At 41.0% G+C, this 16,272-nt stretch overlaps 1 protein-coding gene across 3 annotated transcripts in view; it reads right to left on the bottom strand.

The window, feature by feature from the left end:
* The window catches only part of SRPK2 (SRSF protein kinase 2), a 146,045-nt gene extending 130,060 nt beyond the window's left edge, over window positions 1-15,985 (bottom strand). For all 3 annotated transcript variants that reach the window (XM_044245844.1, XM_044245845.1, XM_044245846.1), the window contains exon 1: window positions 15,714-15,985. In XM_044245844.1, the coding sequence (XP_044101779.1) occupies window positions 15,714-15,751 (38 nt within the window). In that variant the 5' untranslated portion in view covers window positions 15,752-15,985. The remainder of the gene's footprint in view (window positions 1-15,713) is intronic.
* Between the last annotated feature and the right edge of the window lie 287 nt (window positions 15,986-16,272).

Genomic DNA, 16,272 nt, shown 5'->3' with positions numbered 1-16,272 from the left:
CAGCTTCTGTGACTCCAGAAGGTCAGAGTCACTGGTCCTCCTGCCTAAGAAATTGCATAATTCTCTTCAGACAGAATAGATTTGGGGCTAAGAAGCCCTGTCGGGCCAGGATGGGTGATAAAGGGAAGATGACAGCAGAAGTGTGACTTCTGTCCACGTGTGTCCCTTACCTTTGCTTTGTTCCATGGCCACGGCTGGCAGCCCGAGTCGCACTGCCTTATTGGTGCTTGTACACTGATGCTGCTGGAGGAACATGTGAGGAGTGCATGTGCTTATTAAATGCACGCAACCTGACTGAAGACACCCTGTACATGGAAACCCTCGAAATCCTGGTCGTTCCGCATACCTGCAGAGACTGGGGCTGTGCACAACCCGAACCACCATCCGAGCATGACATCATCATATATAAACACACTGGTTTTCTCACCTAACCACACTGTACTTCTAGAGAACTGTTTAAAGAATGAAACTAACAGTGAACAGGGAAAGCACTATAAAACCAAACACTAGTGGGGCGCCTGGGTAGCTCAGTGGGTTGAAGCCTCTGCCTTCAGCTCAGGTCATGACCTCAGGGTCCTGGGATGGAGCCCCACATCATGCTCTCCGCTCAGCAGGGAGCCTGCTTCCCCCTCTCTCTCTCTGACTGCCTCTCTGCCTACTTGTAATCTCTGTCTGTCAAATAAATAAATAAAATCTTAAAAGAAACACACACAAAAAAACAAAGCACTAGTTATTTCTTCCATTCTCTGGCTAGACCAGAGCTAGAAGAACAGTCCTCGTATAATTTAAAATCACCACTCCTGCTTTTCTTAAAGAAAAAGGAAACCATCAGACCAATTTCTTTGTACAATGTTCCAAGACTCTAAACTTAAAGTACTAAAAGTTATGGGTTACAAGAATCTAGGGGCACGTCCTACTTTTGGTTTCAGCTCAGTCATGATCTCGAGGTTGTAAGACTGAGCCCCGTGGCAGGCTCTGTACTCAGCGTGGAGTCTGTTCAGATTCTTTCTCCTTCTCCCCCTCTCCACTCACTTACTCTCTCTCTCTCTAAAAAAACTTTTAAAATTAAAAATAAATCTTTAAGAAAAAAAAAAAAGAATCCATTGTGGAAGCTTAGAGGAATCACTTCACCATGTGGGTCATCAGTCTTCCTCATTCAGAAGACAAGTGTGGAGGAATCACTGGATCTCCAAGCTCTTCCTTGCTGTGATTTTTTTCTCATTCTATTCATCTACGTATGCCAGGGCAAAAGGACTAGTGAAATGCTGTTGATTAGTTAATAAAAATGCATCATTATAACTGAGTTGCATCATTCATAAATGAACTTTTACATTCTACCACCTCAACTGTGTTTAAGTTAGAGGAGAAATGACAATTTTAGGGGCACCTGGCTAGCTCAGTTGGGAGAACATGGGACTCTTGATCCCAGGGTCATTAAGTTCAAGCCCCATGTTGGGTGTGGAACCTACTTTAAAAATAAGAAAATGAGGGGCGCCTGGGTGGCTCAGTGGGTTAAGCCGCTGCCTTCGGCTCAGGTCATGATCTCGGGGTCCTGGGATCGAGTCCCGCATCGGGCTCTCTGCTCAGCAGGGAGCCTGCTTCCCTCTCTCTCTCTGCCTGCCTCTCCATCTACTTGTGATTTCTCTCTGTCAAATAAATAAATAAAATCTTTAAAAAAATAAAAAAATAAAAATAAAATAAAAATAAGAAAATGACAACTTTGGAAATGTGATTCCTCCTAACATTTCCTTTCAGTAAGTGTAGGAAGTAGAATGACAGGCGATAAGATGTGTGAATCTTTGATTTCTTCACATGAGCTCCTGTTGTCCATGTGTCTCTCAAAGCATGACCACGTTGCTGAGCTACATGTTACTCTAATGTCCCAAAACACACCATTTTGTACCACATGCCCTCACACGTAACAAACAATACAAAGGAACACTAATGCGTTGACCCCTGGGTGAAAGGCTGGCTGCGCCGGACTCACAGGGGACACAATGTCAGTCACCACCCGGTAATTCCACATGCAGAGAGAGACAGGATTTACCTCACGCACAGGTATGGTGTGATGCCACTGAACTCTTGGTGGAAATTCTTAAGTTCAGAACCACAAAAATGATCAAATCATAGGAGGTAAGTAGACAGAGCCTTATTTTTAGAAAAAGTTAACTTTAGTACATCTACTTCAAAACATTAAATGTAAAAAAATTGCATGGAAAATGCTCAATTTGCATTTATATAAAGTATCACTACAAACAGCTCCCTTGTAACACCTAGTCCTAAGAATCAGAAGGCCTTTAATGCTCTCCGTGAACTGACTGCTTTCAACTACCAGAAGGGTGGCCACAGATAAGCAGTTCCATTTCTGTCACTACCTGTTAAATATTTGATAGCCCCTCCGAGAGAAGCAGGGTAACAACTGTGTTCTTCTCCAGGAGCCGTCAGACTGCCACGCCGGGCCTAGGCTAGCGCCGGGAACACAACGGCCCCGTGGGCAGCGAGAGCAGAAGCCGCGCAGGAGCAACGGTAGCGGAGGGACCCAGCGAGCACCGGCGGGACACTGCACAGCTCCGCATGCCCAAACACAACTTGCCCATTTGTCTGCTTCGAAATAAACACTTTCATCTACGCGGAAACCTTAGAAGGATCAAAGACACCACCACAGCAATAAATCCATAATCGATATCCTCTCCTTTCAACTACAAAAGCTCAGAAAAAAAAGCAACAAATTATTAACCACAAAAATTCTGTAATCATGACTAACCATATATAACAAAGAAAAAAATACTTAAGGTTTGACAGGCCAACCACCTGTCCTCAGGACAACCCTATCCATCTAAACAAATAAGGAACCAGTCTCTCTTCTTCTTCTTCTTCTTTTTTTTTTTTTTAAGATTTTATTTATTTATTTGACGGAGATCACAAGCAGGCAGAGAGAGAGAGAGAGGAGGAAGCAGGCTCCCGACTGAGCAAAGAGCCCAATGCAGGGCTCAATCCCAGGACTCTGGGATCATGACCCGACCGGAAGGCAGAGGCTTTACCCACTGAGCCATCCAGGCGCCCCAGAACCAATCTCTTTTAAAAATCTTGAAGAGAGGGGCGCCTGTGTGGCTCAGTGGGTTAAGCCTCTGCCTTCGGCTCAGGTCATGATCTCAGGGTTCTGGGAGCGAGCGCCGATTCGGGCTCTCTGCTCAGCGGGAAGCCTGCTTCCTCCTCTCTCTCTCTCTGCCTGCCTGTGATCTCTCTCTCTGCCAAATAAATAAATAAAATCTTTTTTTAAAAAAAAATCTTGAAGAGAAACAACTCCACAAGCTCTTGTGGTAATCCACTTCAATATTTACTAATCACAGCATCAAGGTAAATACTGCCATAACACTACCACCCCTTCCCCAAGCAAATGCATGGTAACATTTTGTCACCAACTCTACAACACATCTTGCAACCTCTGATTCAATCCTAGAGGGGAAATATATTTCTTAAGACTTTCTTAAAAAGTCTGAGACTGGACTTTAATCTCACAGGCACATGTGTAAATTCTACACATGGGCGGAACATTTCCCTTGCTAAACCTGTCAATGGCTCTTGGTAAACTTCAGCATTATAATCCAAAAGCCTGGGTGCCTGGGGAGCTCAGCTGGTTGAGCATCCAAATCGGGTTTGGCTCAGGTTTTGATCTCAGGTTCGTGAGATGCAGCCCCACGTCAGGCTCCAAGCTGGACATGAAGCCTGCTTGAGACTCTCTCTTTCTCTCTCTCCCTCTTCCCCTGTTCATGTACTCTAAATAAATAAAATCTTTTTAAAAAATAAAATAAAATCCAAAATCCTTACCACTGCACAGAAGAATCCTTGCTGCCAGGGCACAGTATCTCTCTGATTTGTTGTCCCTACCTTTCCTACACCCTTTCCCAGCCCTACAGAATTATCTGGAGTTCCCAAATGGTACCACAATGTTTCAATTCACTCTGAGTTCTCACATGCTCTCTCCCCAGACTACAAGGCCAACGTGAGGACTGCAACTTCACATTTCAGCCTCCCAACAGAAACACACACACACACACACACACTGCTGGGCTCTCCCCTCCAAAACTCAAAATTATAGCAGGAAAAATGCAGTTTGCCAAAAATAGATCTTGACTAAAAAGGTGATTAATTTTTACAATAAAGTCAGTGAATACTTACTAAACACAACAAGGCCCTAGTTCACAACCCCCACAAGGAGGGTTAGAGGATCTTAATTACTACACACCTTTAAAAAAATTTTTTTAAAAGGAAAGCCTATCATTGGTGTTAAACGTTCTGTCATCTGTATCGGGTGAGAAGCTTCTATCATATAACTTCCTAAAATTTCTTACAAGATTAAGATTCATTAACAAAGGCACTCAATATCACTTCAGCGTTTCATAAATGCGGATGAATACAAGAATCTACTGTGTCTTACAGTCTGTTAAAGTTGGTTTCATGGACTCTGCTCTCGCGTATGCACACCCAGAGCAACACTGAAGGCATCACAGAAGCAGCTGGCTTCCCCGGAGAGAAGAGCTCGGGAGCAGGACTGGTACAGGTCAGCAGTGACTAGCACACGGTCCGCCACCAACACATGGCCATGAGACTCCCAGATACCAGTGTACGGCTGCCAGTGAGAGTGGAAAGCCCTATCTTTGGGGAGCAATGTAACACTCCTGCCCAAGACCCTTTACAAGCTGGCTTTGCAAGCCATTCCACCTCTAAGACCACCCAGACTCCATAAATACAATCACAATATGCCCATCCCTATCACAGATTCAGTCTTATGCAGCCTTTAAAAATGAGACCATAAAAAAATGATGCTACAGAAGATTTACTTAATAACACAAGAAAGGCTGCATGAGATAAAAAGCCAATTCCAAAGTAATTTGTCAGTATGATACTGGGTTTTCTTTCTGATGGTGGTGATCCTGTTAAAGCATGTCTGCTTGATGTACTTACAGTAAAACAAAATATTAACTTCAAAAAATTAATAATGGTGACTGACCTTTAGTGATAAAAGCATGGTGCTTTTTGTGTCCCTTTTATCTCAATTTTCTAAAATGAATAAACTGGAGATATATGAAAAAGACAGTAAGGGGCACCTGGCTGGCTCAGTCGGTTAAGCATCTGCCTTCGGCTCAGGTCATGATCCCAGGGTCCTGGGATTGGGCCCCATGTCAGGCTCCCTGCTCAGATGGAAGGCTGCTTCTCCCTCACCCCTGCCCCTCTTCCCTGCTCCTGTACATGCACACACTCTCTCCCTCTCTCACCCAAATAAATAAAATCTTTTAAAAAAAAAATATATATATATATATATATAAATACTAATCATAATTAAGTTAAAGAAAAGGTTTAGTTCTCCTGTCGAAACTAGTATATTTTCTCCTTATAAGTAAGAGCAACATTACTTTTTTGTAATGCATGGTTGTCAGGAGACTTTAACGCCAAATATGCCAGTCACCATGAGCAGGTGCATAGCAATGCCACGCATCTGGGGCGGGGGTGGGGAGGGGGCTGCTTCTGACTATCCACCATCACAACCTTCTACCCTGACCTGCACTTTCTCGGGCCCTTTCTCTATTGCATTGTAGATATTCTTCTAACTAGCCTCAAAAATCTTTTTTTGTGGGACGAGTGTGGGTGAAGGGGGAAAAGAAAGATGGAAAAATAAGGGAAAGGGGGAAGGAGAAAAGGAGGAAGGAGAAAAGGAGGTGACAGTTGCACAAACAGGATATTGCTGTACCTCTGTAATTTTCAGGTTAACTTACTGAAGTTTAAGTTCTTTCAGGGGCCCTTCCTACTTCAAACAGTTGAGATCTTCTTGAATTTTGGTACCTTAGTACACAGTTATTAGAGCAGTGATCACCATCAGAAAAACCTAGAGACACACTTCTTAGTAAAACAATAGTTGGACTTGTGTGCCTCCCATAGACAGATAATGCTTACAGTACTTACAGGACTTGAAAATCCTTTACTGTAAATCCGCACAGGTTTGCGGTCCCCAGACTGTAAATCAACGTGCTCCAGCACAGTTTACCATGAGTTGAATTCAGACAGCAGATACTCTTTTCTTTTAAGGCTGGTACAAGTTTTGTTTTTTAACTTGGATCATGATTTAAGTGAGAGCTCTGGGGGCGCCTGGGTGGCTAAGTGGAGTGAGCAACTCTTGATCTCAGGTTTGTAGGTTTAAGCCCCACAATGGGTGTAGAGATTACTTAAAAATAACGTCTTTAAAAAATAAATTAAAGGGTCGCCTGGGTGGCTCAGTGGGTTAAGCCGCTGCCTTCGGCTCAGGTCATGATCTCAGGGTCCTGGGATCGAGTCCCGCATCGGGCTCTCTGCTCAGCAGGGAGTCTGCTTCTTCCTCTCTCTCTCTGCCTGCCTCTCTGCCTGCTTGTGATCTCTATCAAATAAATAAATAAAATCTTTTTAAAAAAAAATAAATAAAAAATTAAAAATAAATTAAAAATGAGAGATCTGCCATTTAAAAAAAATGAATTCTCAACTTCTCCTAAAAACCACAAAAGGCAGCACAGCTTGGCTTGTATTTCAACATGTCAGCAGCCAGCAAGAGTGGATCAGCAGCCACTTCTTTATTTACTTATTTATTTTGGAAGGACACGGGTTCTTTATAAACACTTGATGTCAAAAACACATGTCATTATAAAAACTGCATTACAGGACGCCTGGGTGGCTCAGTGGGTTAAAGCCTCTGCCTTTGGCTCAGGTCATGATCCCGGGGCCCTGGGATCGAGCCCACATCAGGCTCTCTGCTCAGCAGGGAGCCTGCTTCCTCCTCTCTCTCTCTTTCTGCCTGCCTCTCTGCCTATTGTGATCTCTATCAAGTAAATAAATAAAATCTTAAAAAAAAGAAAAACTGTATTACATACCAACAGATCAAAAGGACAGACGTGTAACACCACCAACCACTGCAGAATCAGACAGTGTGTCTTTGCATACCATATATTTGTGTGTATAGGCTCATTCGTACACACACGCGTGCACACACCCACACACACACCCTTATATTATAAACTCTGGGTTTACAGAAGCCAGAGCATCTTTAAAAACTTTTTTGCCACCTGTTTTCCATCCTTCCTACTCTCTTTTTTATAATGTCTTTTAATAATATTTTTGCATTATTAAGTCTTCTATAACACAGTTTAATGTCTGCATCATATTCCTTCCTTACACTGTATAAACTATAACAAATTTAGTACTCTCACATTGCAAATCATTCTGTTTATTTCCAATAGCTTTGGTATCATAAAGGTGCAGAGAAATTCACAAAGACCATTTTGGTTTTATTTTTGCCTTTGAAGAAGCACAGGAAAGGGTGTTGAGTTCTCTGTGCTCCTTCTCCCCAATTCTCCCTCCCCTTCCTCTTTTTTCTTTTTTAACTGAAGTGTAACAGCAGCCACATCTCTAGATGGGACTGTGGTCTCCAGTTTTGTGGAGGCTGCACCTGCCCTCCTCACTCACTCACAGTTGCCGTGGGTAGGCAAATGTCTATAACCCCTTCACCTCACCCCTAGCCTTTATGTACGTTCACCCAAAGTGCAATTACTGGCTATTTGTGGTCTTTTCAAAAAAGTGCCAAGAGCCTCCCCCTGGAGCGGTCCCTGAAACAGTGCTCAGCACACCACATGCCCAAAACACTGACCGAGTTAGGCCAGGGGTAAGACACACACCAAGCCCTCTTCTGTCAAGAGCCTATGCTTTCATGCTGCCTTTGCCGCTCCCAGATTTCCAAATCACTGACTGGCTAGTGCACAGCAGCTGCTGAGAAATGCCGGATGGATGGACAGATGATGGATGAAGGACACATGTAATGTACACTAAAATTAGTCTTTAATTTCTTCCAGCCAGTAGCCGGGAGAATTCTGCTCCCAAGGGAATCTGCAATATGCTTACGAGAGCTAGAGTTATATCTTATTGTTGTCGTTGTTGCTCTGACACCAGCTGTTCACATGTGTGCAAAATTTCCCTGCTTTGCCATTTGGTGGGGAAGAGGGCAGTTCCCAGAGCACAGAGAAAGTGCTACTGTGGGTACACAAAACGGTGACAGGTAACACTTGGGACCTGGTACTGAATTACAATGAATCACATACTGAGAGAGTTATTCTTTTCCTGACTTTTCAGGCTACCTGAGTCTATCGGAGAGCATGTCTCACTTTGGCTAACACATATTTAAACTCCTTTCTGACACTTGCCAGTTTAATTTCCCTTGTAAACAGAGGGAACATATGGCCAGGCCTAAAACCTTTACCAGAGAAGAGAATCGAGACAGGACTTAATAGAAATTGTTTTTTAAAATTCTCGTAGGAATACAAAGATTTCTTTTTAAAGAAAATTAACCTTAAGAAAGTATTATAAAAATCTATGTTACAGGGGCGCCTGGGCAGCTCAGTGGGTTAAGCCTCTGCCTTCGGCTCTGGTTGTGATTCCAGGGTCCTGGGATGGAGCCCCGCATCGGGCTCTCTGCTCAGCGGGGAGCCTGCTTCCTCCTCTCTCTCTCCGTATGCCTCTCTGCCTGCTTGTCATCTCTCTGTCAAATAAATAAATAAAATCTTTTTTAAAAAAATCTATGTTACATACATTTTATCACAACTAAAAACAAGCAAAAGACATGTTATTAAGTAAATAACAGCAAAGGATGAAGTACAACCAAGACAAATAGCACCAAGGTGATATACAAAACACTGACATCTGGGGAAGAAATGGCTATCGTTTGATGTTACCACTTTGGCAAGGAGATGGAAAGTGTTCAGATTTACTTTAATTTCCATTTTATAGTATAACAAATATAAAAAATATCTATAATAACAAACTGCATTTTTATGGTGACAGAAAAACCTAAGATGCATAAACTTGCTACTCTGAGTTAAATTAGATTACTAGAACTGACTATATGTGAGAATACATATAACCATTTATGACTATATATGGCTATACTCAATTATTCTAAGCCAACATCATAAAATGATGCCCTATACCAAAAAAGTCTTCCCCAAAAGTTCCCAAATTGTAAGCCACAACTGATGATATAAAATAAAAACATTCCACAATGAAAATACTTCTCTATTTAAGTTCTTCAGCTGGGGCTAATACTAAGTAAACTAATAAGGAGACCAAATGTCACTGATACTTCCCTCTTTCAAACAGCAGCTGTGACAAATGTTAGAAAGAAGAGGTACACAGTTCTACAAGGGCTTACAACAGGTGTAATCAGACCTCAGCAGGACTTCCTTAAGATGGGAGGGATAGGAGCAGCATAAGACTAAAGCAAGAAGGAAAGGAGTGCAGTCAGGGAGCCTGAGGTCGGCCTCAATGGCTCAGGTATGGAGTTCTCTCTGCCAAGGACAGTGGGGAGAGAGCTGAGGGGTATCTAAAGCAGAGGGCCCTGCCTAAGCAGATCCAAGCTCGGGAAGGCTGTGCTGGCTCTAACATGGTAGCCCTGCAGAGAGGCACCAGGAAGCAGAAAGTTTAAATTGATAATAAACACAATAATCCAGAAATTACTGCATCTAGACCACATAAATAATGACTAACAGGAAGGAAGCGCAGATAATTGTGATAATTGTCCTTTTTTTTTTTTAAACAGACATTAAAAGACAATAGTATACTTTTATTTAGGTGTATGATACAGAAATTTAAGAGACTATGATATAAAATGTAACAACTATACAAATTTAACATTATAAAAAATGTAATATAAAATAAAAACATATCAAAAATGTTCTCATTTCTTGGTCAGACCCAAGGTGGCCTACCAGAGGTCTACCGAGGGGTTCTCAGGGCCAGGGGGGTGGTGATGGTGGCTGAGTACCAAGAACTGAGGCCCTGATTACTTCCCCAGTTCTCACCCAGGGCTTTTATGTTTTCTGTGATAGGCCTCTAATAAGGTTTAAATGAAGAAGTAATTCTGCTACTGAGACCAAGTCTGAAAACTAATGGTAACACCTGTGGCCTCCAGGGCCCAGTATAAAGATCAGAATCAGTCAGTGGGAGAGCAGTACCTCAGATAACTACACCTTATGATTCCCATTTGGTCTAAACTTCTAATTTCCTTCACGAAAGCTGGTACGCAGAAAGTCCCTTATCTCTATCTAATTCTCCTCCCAAAGGCTCAAACTGTTGGTCACACCCGCACACCTATCAGAATTCTGACAGAGAAAGAAAAGGGGAAGGGAAAAGAACTGGGAAGACAGAGAAAAAGGATGTATACAGTATCAGCCTCACCAGGACCTGGAGAACAGCTGGAACAGCTAGGGCGAGTGCAGACTGGCACACTCGCTCTGGAAAAGTGGCAATATCGCTAACACTTAGCAATTACGCTCCTGGGTGCACACAAAACAGAAATGCACTGGTCCACTCCCCAAAGGGTATGTATACAAATGCTCAGAGCAGCAGTGTTCCTAACAAGCTGCAAACATCCCACATGCTCATCAACAGCGGAATAGATAAATACAGTGGGGCACATTCAAACAGTGACTTCTGCCCAGCAACGAGACCCAGCCAACTCCCGCTAAGCACAAAACACAATGGCATCTCACAGGTAATGGGGGTGGGGGAAGAAGACAGACCAAAAGTGTGTACAAAGGGTTTCTAGTTATAGATGATGCTCAAAAACGGACCCAAATGAACAGTCCTATCTGGAAATACCTTCATCTTTACCTTACTACTAAGAGCCAAAAACTTTTATTAAGTAAACCTAGCAGAAAATCTTAATGACCTTGGGCTTGGCAAAGATTTCTTAGATACAACTCATAAAACATAAACTACAAAAGAAAGAAAACCCAATAATTGGATTTCATAATGATCTATGATCTGTGCACTTTCCCATATATACTTTCAATAAACATATTAGTAAAAATTAAATGAAAACAGAAGCAAGCACAATGACTGAATGGAGGGAGACCACACTGTCATCTCTTCTCACCACTCAGGGAAAGTCTGTCCCAAATGCACTTGCCCTGCAAACTCAGACTATGGCTGAAGTGACGATGAGAAAGAGAGAGACAGTCACTACTAACTACCCACCCCGCCTTGGGAGCTGGAATGGGTAGACAGAAATTACAATGAAGAGAGAATTTTAAGATCTCTTTTTTCGTGTTTTTGTTTTTGTTTTTAAGTAATCTCTACACCCAACATGGGACCCAAACTTACAACCCCTGAGATCAAGAGTCAGATGCTCTAGCGACTGAACCAGCTAGGCACCCCGGAAGAGGGAATTTTTTTGTAAAATCTGGCTATCCTTCCATGACAGCTCTTAGTTCACCACAGAGACATGGAGGAAAATACATTTGACACAAGAACAAATAAAAGACACCTTAGTCCTGGACCCTTTCCCCCGAATACCCTTCACTTATCTCTCCCATCCTGATTTTTAAATATTCCCCCCTCCCTTCCCCTTATTCTTCCAGGCTTCCCTTTTTGCTTTCTGTAACCACGCATCATTATCATATGCCCTTTCTCTTTCACTTATGAGGCTCCAAAATAAGAAAAGGAATTAAAATACACACACAAAAATAGCACAGGTTCTCTGTGTGTTTCAAATGCCCTTCTTATGCTGGGGTAGGGACAACAATCTCTATCACTTCTCACAATTCCATCGGCAGAACATAGGCCACAGCGCCAATGTTTTTATACTTTCTCCCTCTTCCTTTCTCTCTTCTCCTGAAGAAGGTAGCTACCAATTTATAAATTCAATTAAGTGCTAGCTCTGTGGGATACTATAACCTCAGCTAGCCCTTGTCTTCTACAGTATAAAGAGCCCTTTTAACCCCCCAAAATGTCAAACACCTAACACACACACGCACACATGAAATGATCCTTTTGGTATCTGGGAAAATGCAAACTTCTGACAGACTGTGAACTTTATTAATTACAACAACAACATTTACATTTCACAAGAGAGATAGAAGCAAAGCTTTGTGTGAATGCAGGTTCCCGCTCCACTCCGTGGGACCTGCCAGGCACAAACTCCTCAAACTCCCCACCCTCCCAGGAGTCCGCATGTAAAGACTGGGAATCCTCACTCTGAGCACCTTGGGCTCAACCCTTCTTTACTGATTAAGAATTGTCCGATTCTGTTCATGAGTTCACTGAAGAACTAGCAATACAGCTGGACAAAAATTTTAATAGAGCAAAAAGTTCCTTCTGCTCACTTCAGGTCCTTCAGGGGAGGATGCGTCAGAGGCCTCCGCATAGCGTGCGCATGCGTGCTCCCTCCCTCCCGCCCTCCCTCTCCATCCCCCTCCTCCTCCTCCCTCCTCACTTAGAACTTGTATTTGGAACTGTTTAATAAATGATTACCACCTTTTTGCTAGCTATTATCATGATTACTACTCCTTTTCCTCTTCTTCCCCACCCACTCCATCCCATAAATTTCAAAATCCCAGAAGTGCTATGGCTAAGAAAAGTCAAGAAGAAACAAAACCTTGAAAACCTAGTTTTTATATCAAACAAACGTTCGCAGCTTTCTTTTTTTTTTTTTTTTTTCATTAAATGGGGATAGGTAAGGAAGTAACCTTCGAATGATCCTCTCACTACCATATTTAAGATGAATACATTCACTCATTCAACAGGCAGCAATTGAAAAGCTGATACCGGTAGTTACGATTTGCTTCTAAAATCTGCAGAAGGGGCCCCCTTGCAACCGACAGATGTTCCTCTTAACTGGCAACGACATCCATCAGGTATCACGTGGTTTGTTGTTGTTTAATTCATTCAATAATGTTCTCTGTCCTTAATTGAAAAAACAAAGCTAACATTTTTCCCCTTTCTCCAAAGCTTAAAACCAAAAAACAATTTTAACTTTGTCGCCCCAATGGATTTCATCCTATGAGTCAGCCGTTCTGAACGGGACTCCTAGCATCCCCTACAAAATAACATTCAATGGACCCCCACTACTCTGTTAAAGGTAAAAATATAATCTTAAATGTCAAAGTTTTATTGAGATCTGTGTTAAGAAAATATATTTTCTTATTTAGGCTCCAAAAAACCTTCAAAATTCCATATATTGCTTCAAATCAGATTTATTCCTTAATGAAGGATCCTAAGTCCACAAAAGTAAATTAGGTTTATTTTTTGTTTTGTTTCTCCCATTTTATAAAACTGTCTGAACAAGAATTGATTCAACCAACACTAGATGTCACACAGGACTAGCAATTCCCATGAAGCAGGTTAAAAATATGAGATGGAAGAATTATTAGGACATCACTGTTTGTATTTATTATATTTTATACTTAGAAATGTTGCTTCTCCACTGGATGGCCTGAAATATCAACAGATCATTCTATGCTGCAGTAAACAAAATCAATTGTGGAAAATGTTAAGTTTTGGTTTCTTGCAACCAAGTAGCTTCTCCCTTCTTTTAAGGAAGACAGGCTTTCTTCATCATTTTTACCAAAAAAAAAAAAAAGGAATACTGACCAGATGTAAATTCCAAATAGCTTTAAGACTTAAGGTCATGACTTAAACACTCAAACAGCTAAATTTAAAAAACAAACATACAAACAAACAACTAAGACTTTCAAAAACTGAAGTAACTGGAGGACGAGGAACTGGAGGATGTGATGTAATGTTACCTGATGTTACAAGCTATTACATTCATGGGCACGATATAGCATTACTAGGCCATGAATTTTTTTTTTAACTTCATATTCTTGTTTCTCAAATTTTTTCAGACACTTTGAAAAGACAAAGGTTTGGCTACTCATTATTATATGCCTTTTGAAAAGAAGAGAAAAAAGGTGTAAGTTCAATTTTTTAATATATATATACATTAATGAAGCAACTTCCTTGCAACGTGTTGGCTGACTCATAAACTATATTTATCACCCATGAAGTCAGCATATCACAAGGGTCATATATGTCTAAGCACCCCCAAAAGCATAACAAACAAGCTCTGGTAAAAGTGTGTATAAAGCTGTCATAAGCCTAGTGGCTAATTTCTAAACTTTGAAACCATGACCACATGCAACCTCCCTTTCCATCAAATTTAACTACAAAAGTGTAGGTAAAAAGACTTTTAAAATAGTAAATAACAATAATAATAAAATAAATAAATGTAATTACCAAAATATTTTAGTGCCTTTCCTTAGAAGAATGTATTTTAACCACAGAACCTCACACGTTCCTAACGTGTTTCTCGCTAAGACTCATCCATTCTGTCCAACCTTCAATTGATCAACCCAGAATTTATGCTATTCTGAAGAGCTGACATAATTACTGCCGCCATCCCACTGAAAATGCTCTTCCTGGTAACAAACTCCAACACTACAGTTGGCATCCGGACCGCTCACTATTTACACCGCTACCCTCTCCCCTTCCCATCACCACCATTTTACTGGCAGAACACTCACAAGACTCAAGATTGTTTTTCATCTCAGCAAACAAGAGTGTTCAAAATCGGATGGCTAGCCACAAACCAGGAGTTAGAAACTACATAAAAATAAACACAAATGTGAATAAATTTTTCTATTTTTCAGTTTCTGAAGAAAGCAGTTAATATCTTATTTGTAATGTTCTAAATTACAGCCAGGAGCCTCTCCCCTAATTACACTAATAAATTGATTTAATGTCATCATTTTGCCATCAACTCACGTCTTCCATACACTAGTGTACTTGAATTAAACCCATTTTACCATGGTAGCTTCTTCACCTCATTTTTTCCCCAGTGCTTTTCCTCGATCATCCTCAACTACTAAATCATGCCTCCATAATATTTTCCTAAATATTAAATCTGTGAACAAAAAAGATAACCTGAAAACTAACCACCGGAGAGACAAATCAACACACCTTCAATACAAAATACCAACATAAAGTATAAACTGTTAGGTAACCAAGAGAAAGGTAAGCATCAGCTGTATGCCCAGGAACCTCAATTTAAAACATTATGTAGTATGCACAATTTTGGCAAACAGAGGTGAACACAATATTTACATATCAAAATGGGCAACTATATAGCCTCATTTCTGGCTGGAGATAAAAATATCTTAATTCCATTTATTAAGTAAAATAGCAATTTTAAGGAAATACCTCCTTTAACAGGTATAAGCATTTGACTGACAGATAAAATAATTGCTTTAAAAACACTTCTGAGTCATTTTGTCCTTACCTGCAGGCACGAACCATTACTGCATGCAGTGACTGTTCCATTTCCTAGCACAGACTTGAAGGAGCATCATATCTCTTTCAGAATGTGACTAATCTGTGGGTTTGCAATTCCTAAGCTATTTACAAATGGCACTCCCTTTCCACATAAGAAAATATTTATGACAACCAAAAGCCAAGTATTTTTAACCTACATGGTACAAATCATGTTGGTAATTTTGTAGCAACAACCTCAAAATACAAGAAGAAAATCTAATACTAATATTTCCTTAAAGAAAGCAAGATTTTTGTTTTGCAGCGAAGTAAATTATTTTCTAAAGCCTCCAACAGCTGTCACACATGAACGAGCGCTCTGCTGGGCTATGGTTACATGCTGCAGCTGATTCGGTTTCACTATTTTTTAAAAAATCAATTACCCTTTGTAAAAGCAGAACAGCCTGCCCAAATACACATCTTCAATACACCACAATGACCAGCATGCAGTACAATACATTATACAGCAAACTTAACAAGGAAAAAAAACACGTCCTGGTTGTTTCTTAGCAATGCTACACCATTAATTGTTCATGCAAGAGATGTAGCTGTACCTTTCTGAAGAGGACGACTTCTCAGAGTTAACTGACATCAGCAGCTCAATCTTCTGCTTGATTTCTGGAAAAATCAGAAAATATTCACAACCAAGATTGCCTGCCCTTGCTTTCAAGCTTTATATCAACAGATTTTTCGTCTCTGATCCCTTTTGTTCAAAACGAGGCCACAAGATTCGCAGTACTTCTGTTAGGACTGGGATTCGATGGTGCTATAAAGGGAAAAGCTCCAGAGGCACCAGGCCTTGCTAAACTATGCACATGACTGTTTATGAAAGCAGGAAGTACCATTTCTTTTAAGCAGAGGGGTGTTTTCTTTTTTAAGGTAGAACTAGCACGGCTCTGCCAGAAGATTTCAAATGCAGCAAATTAAAACACAAACAAGAAACACTCACCACTGCATTCGATACCCTAGATCATCTGAGAAGCCTGGGTAAGAAAGGTATGAGCTGTAAGGAACAGATGTTCAACCCTTGGCTCCTTGCATTTCACCGGCCCTAAAAAATATGGCTCAGTGAATCATTTTTGTCACTTAAGAATGAAATATTAAACCAGAACC

Source organism: Neovison vison, chromosome 4 (genome assembly GCF_020171115.1).
Source record: "Neovison vison isolate M4711 chromosome 4, ASM_NN_V1, whole genome shotgun sequence".
NCBI classification, from domain to species: domain Eukaryota; kingdom Metazoa; phylum Chordata; class Mammalia; order Carnivora; family Mustelidae; genus Neogale; species Neogale vison.
The sequence above is the reverse complement of the archived record's forward strand: the minus strand, read 5'-3'. Positions and strand labels throughout refer to the sequence as shown.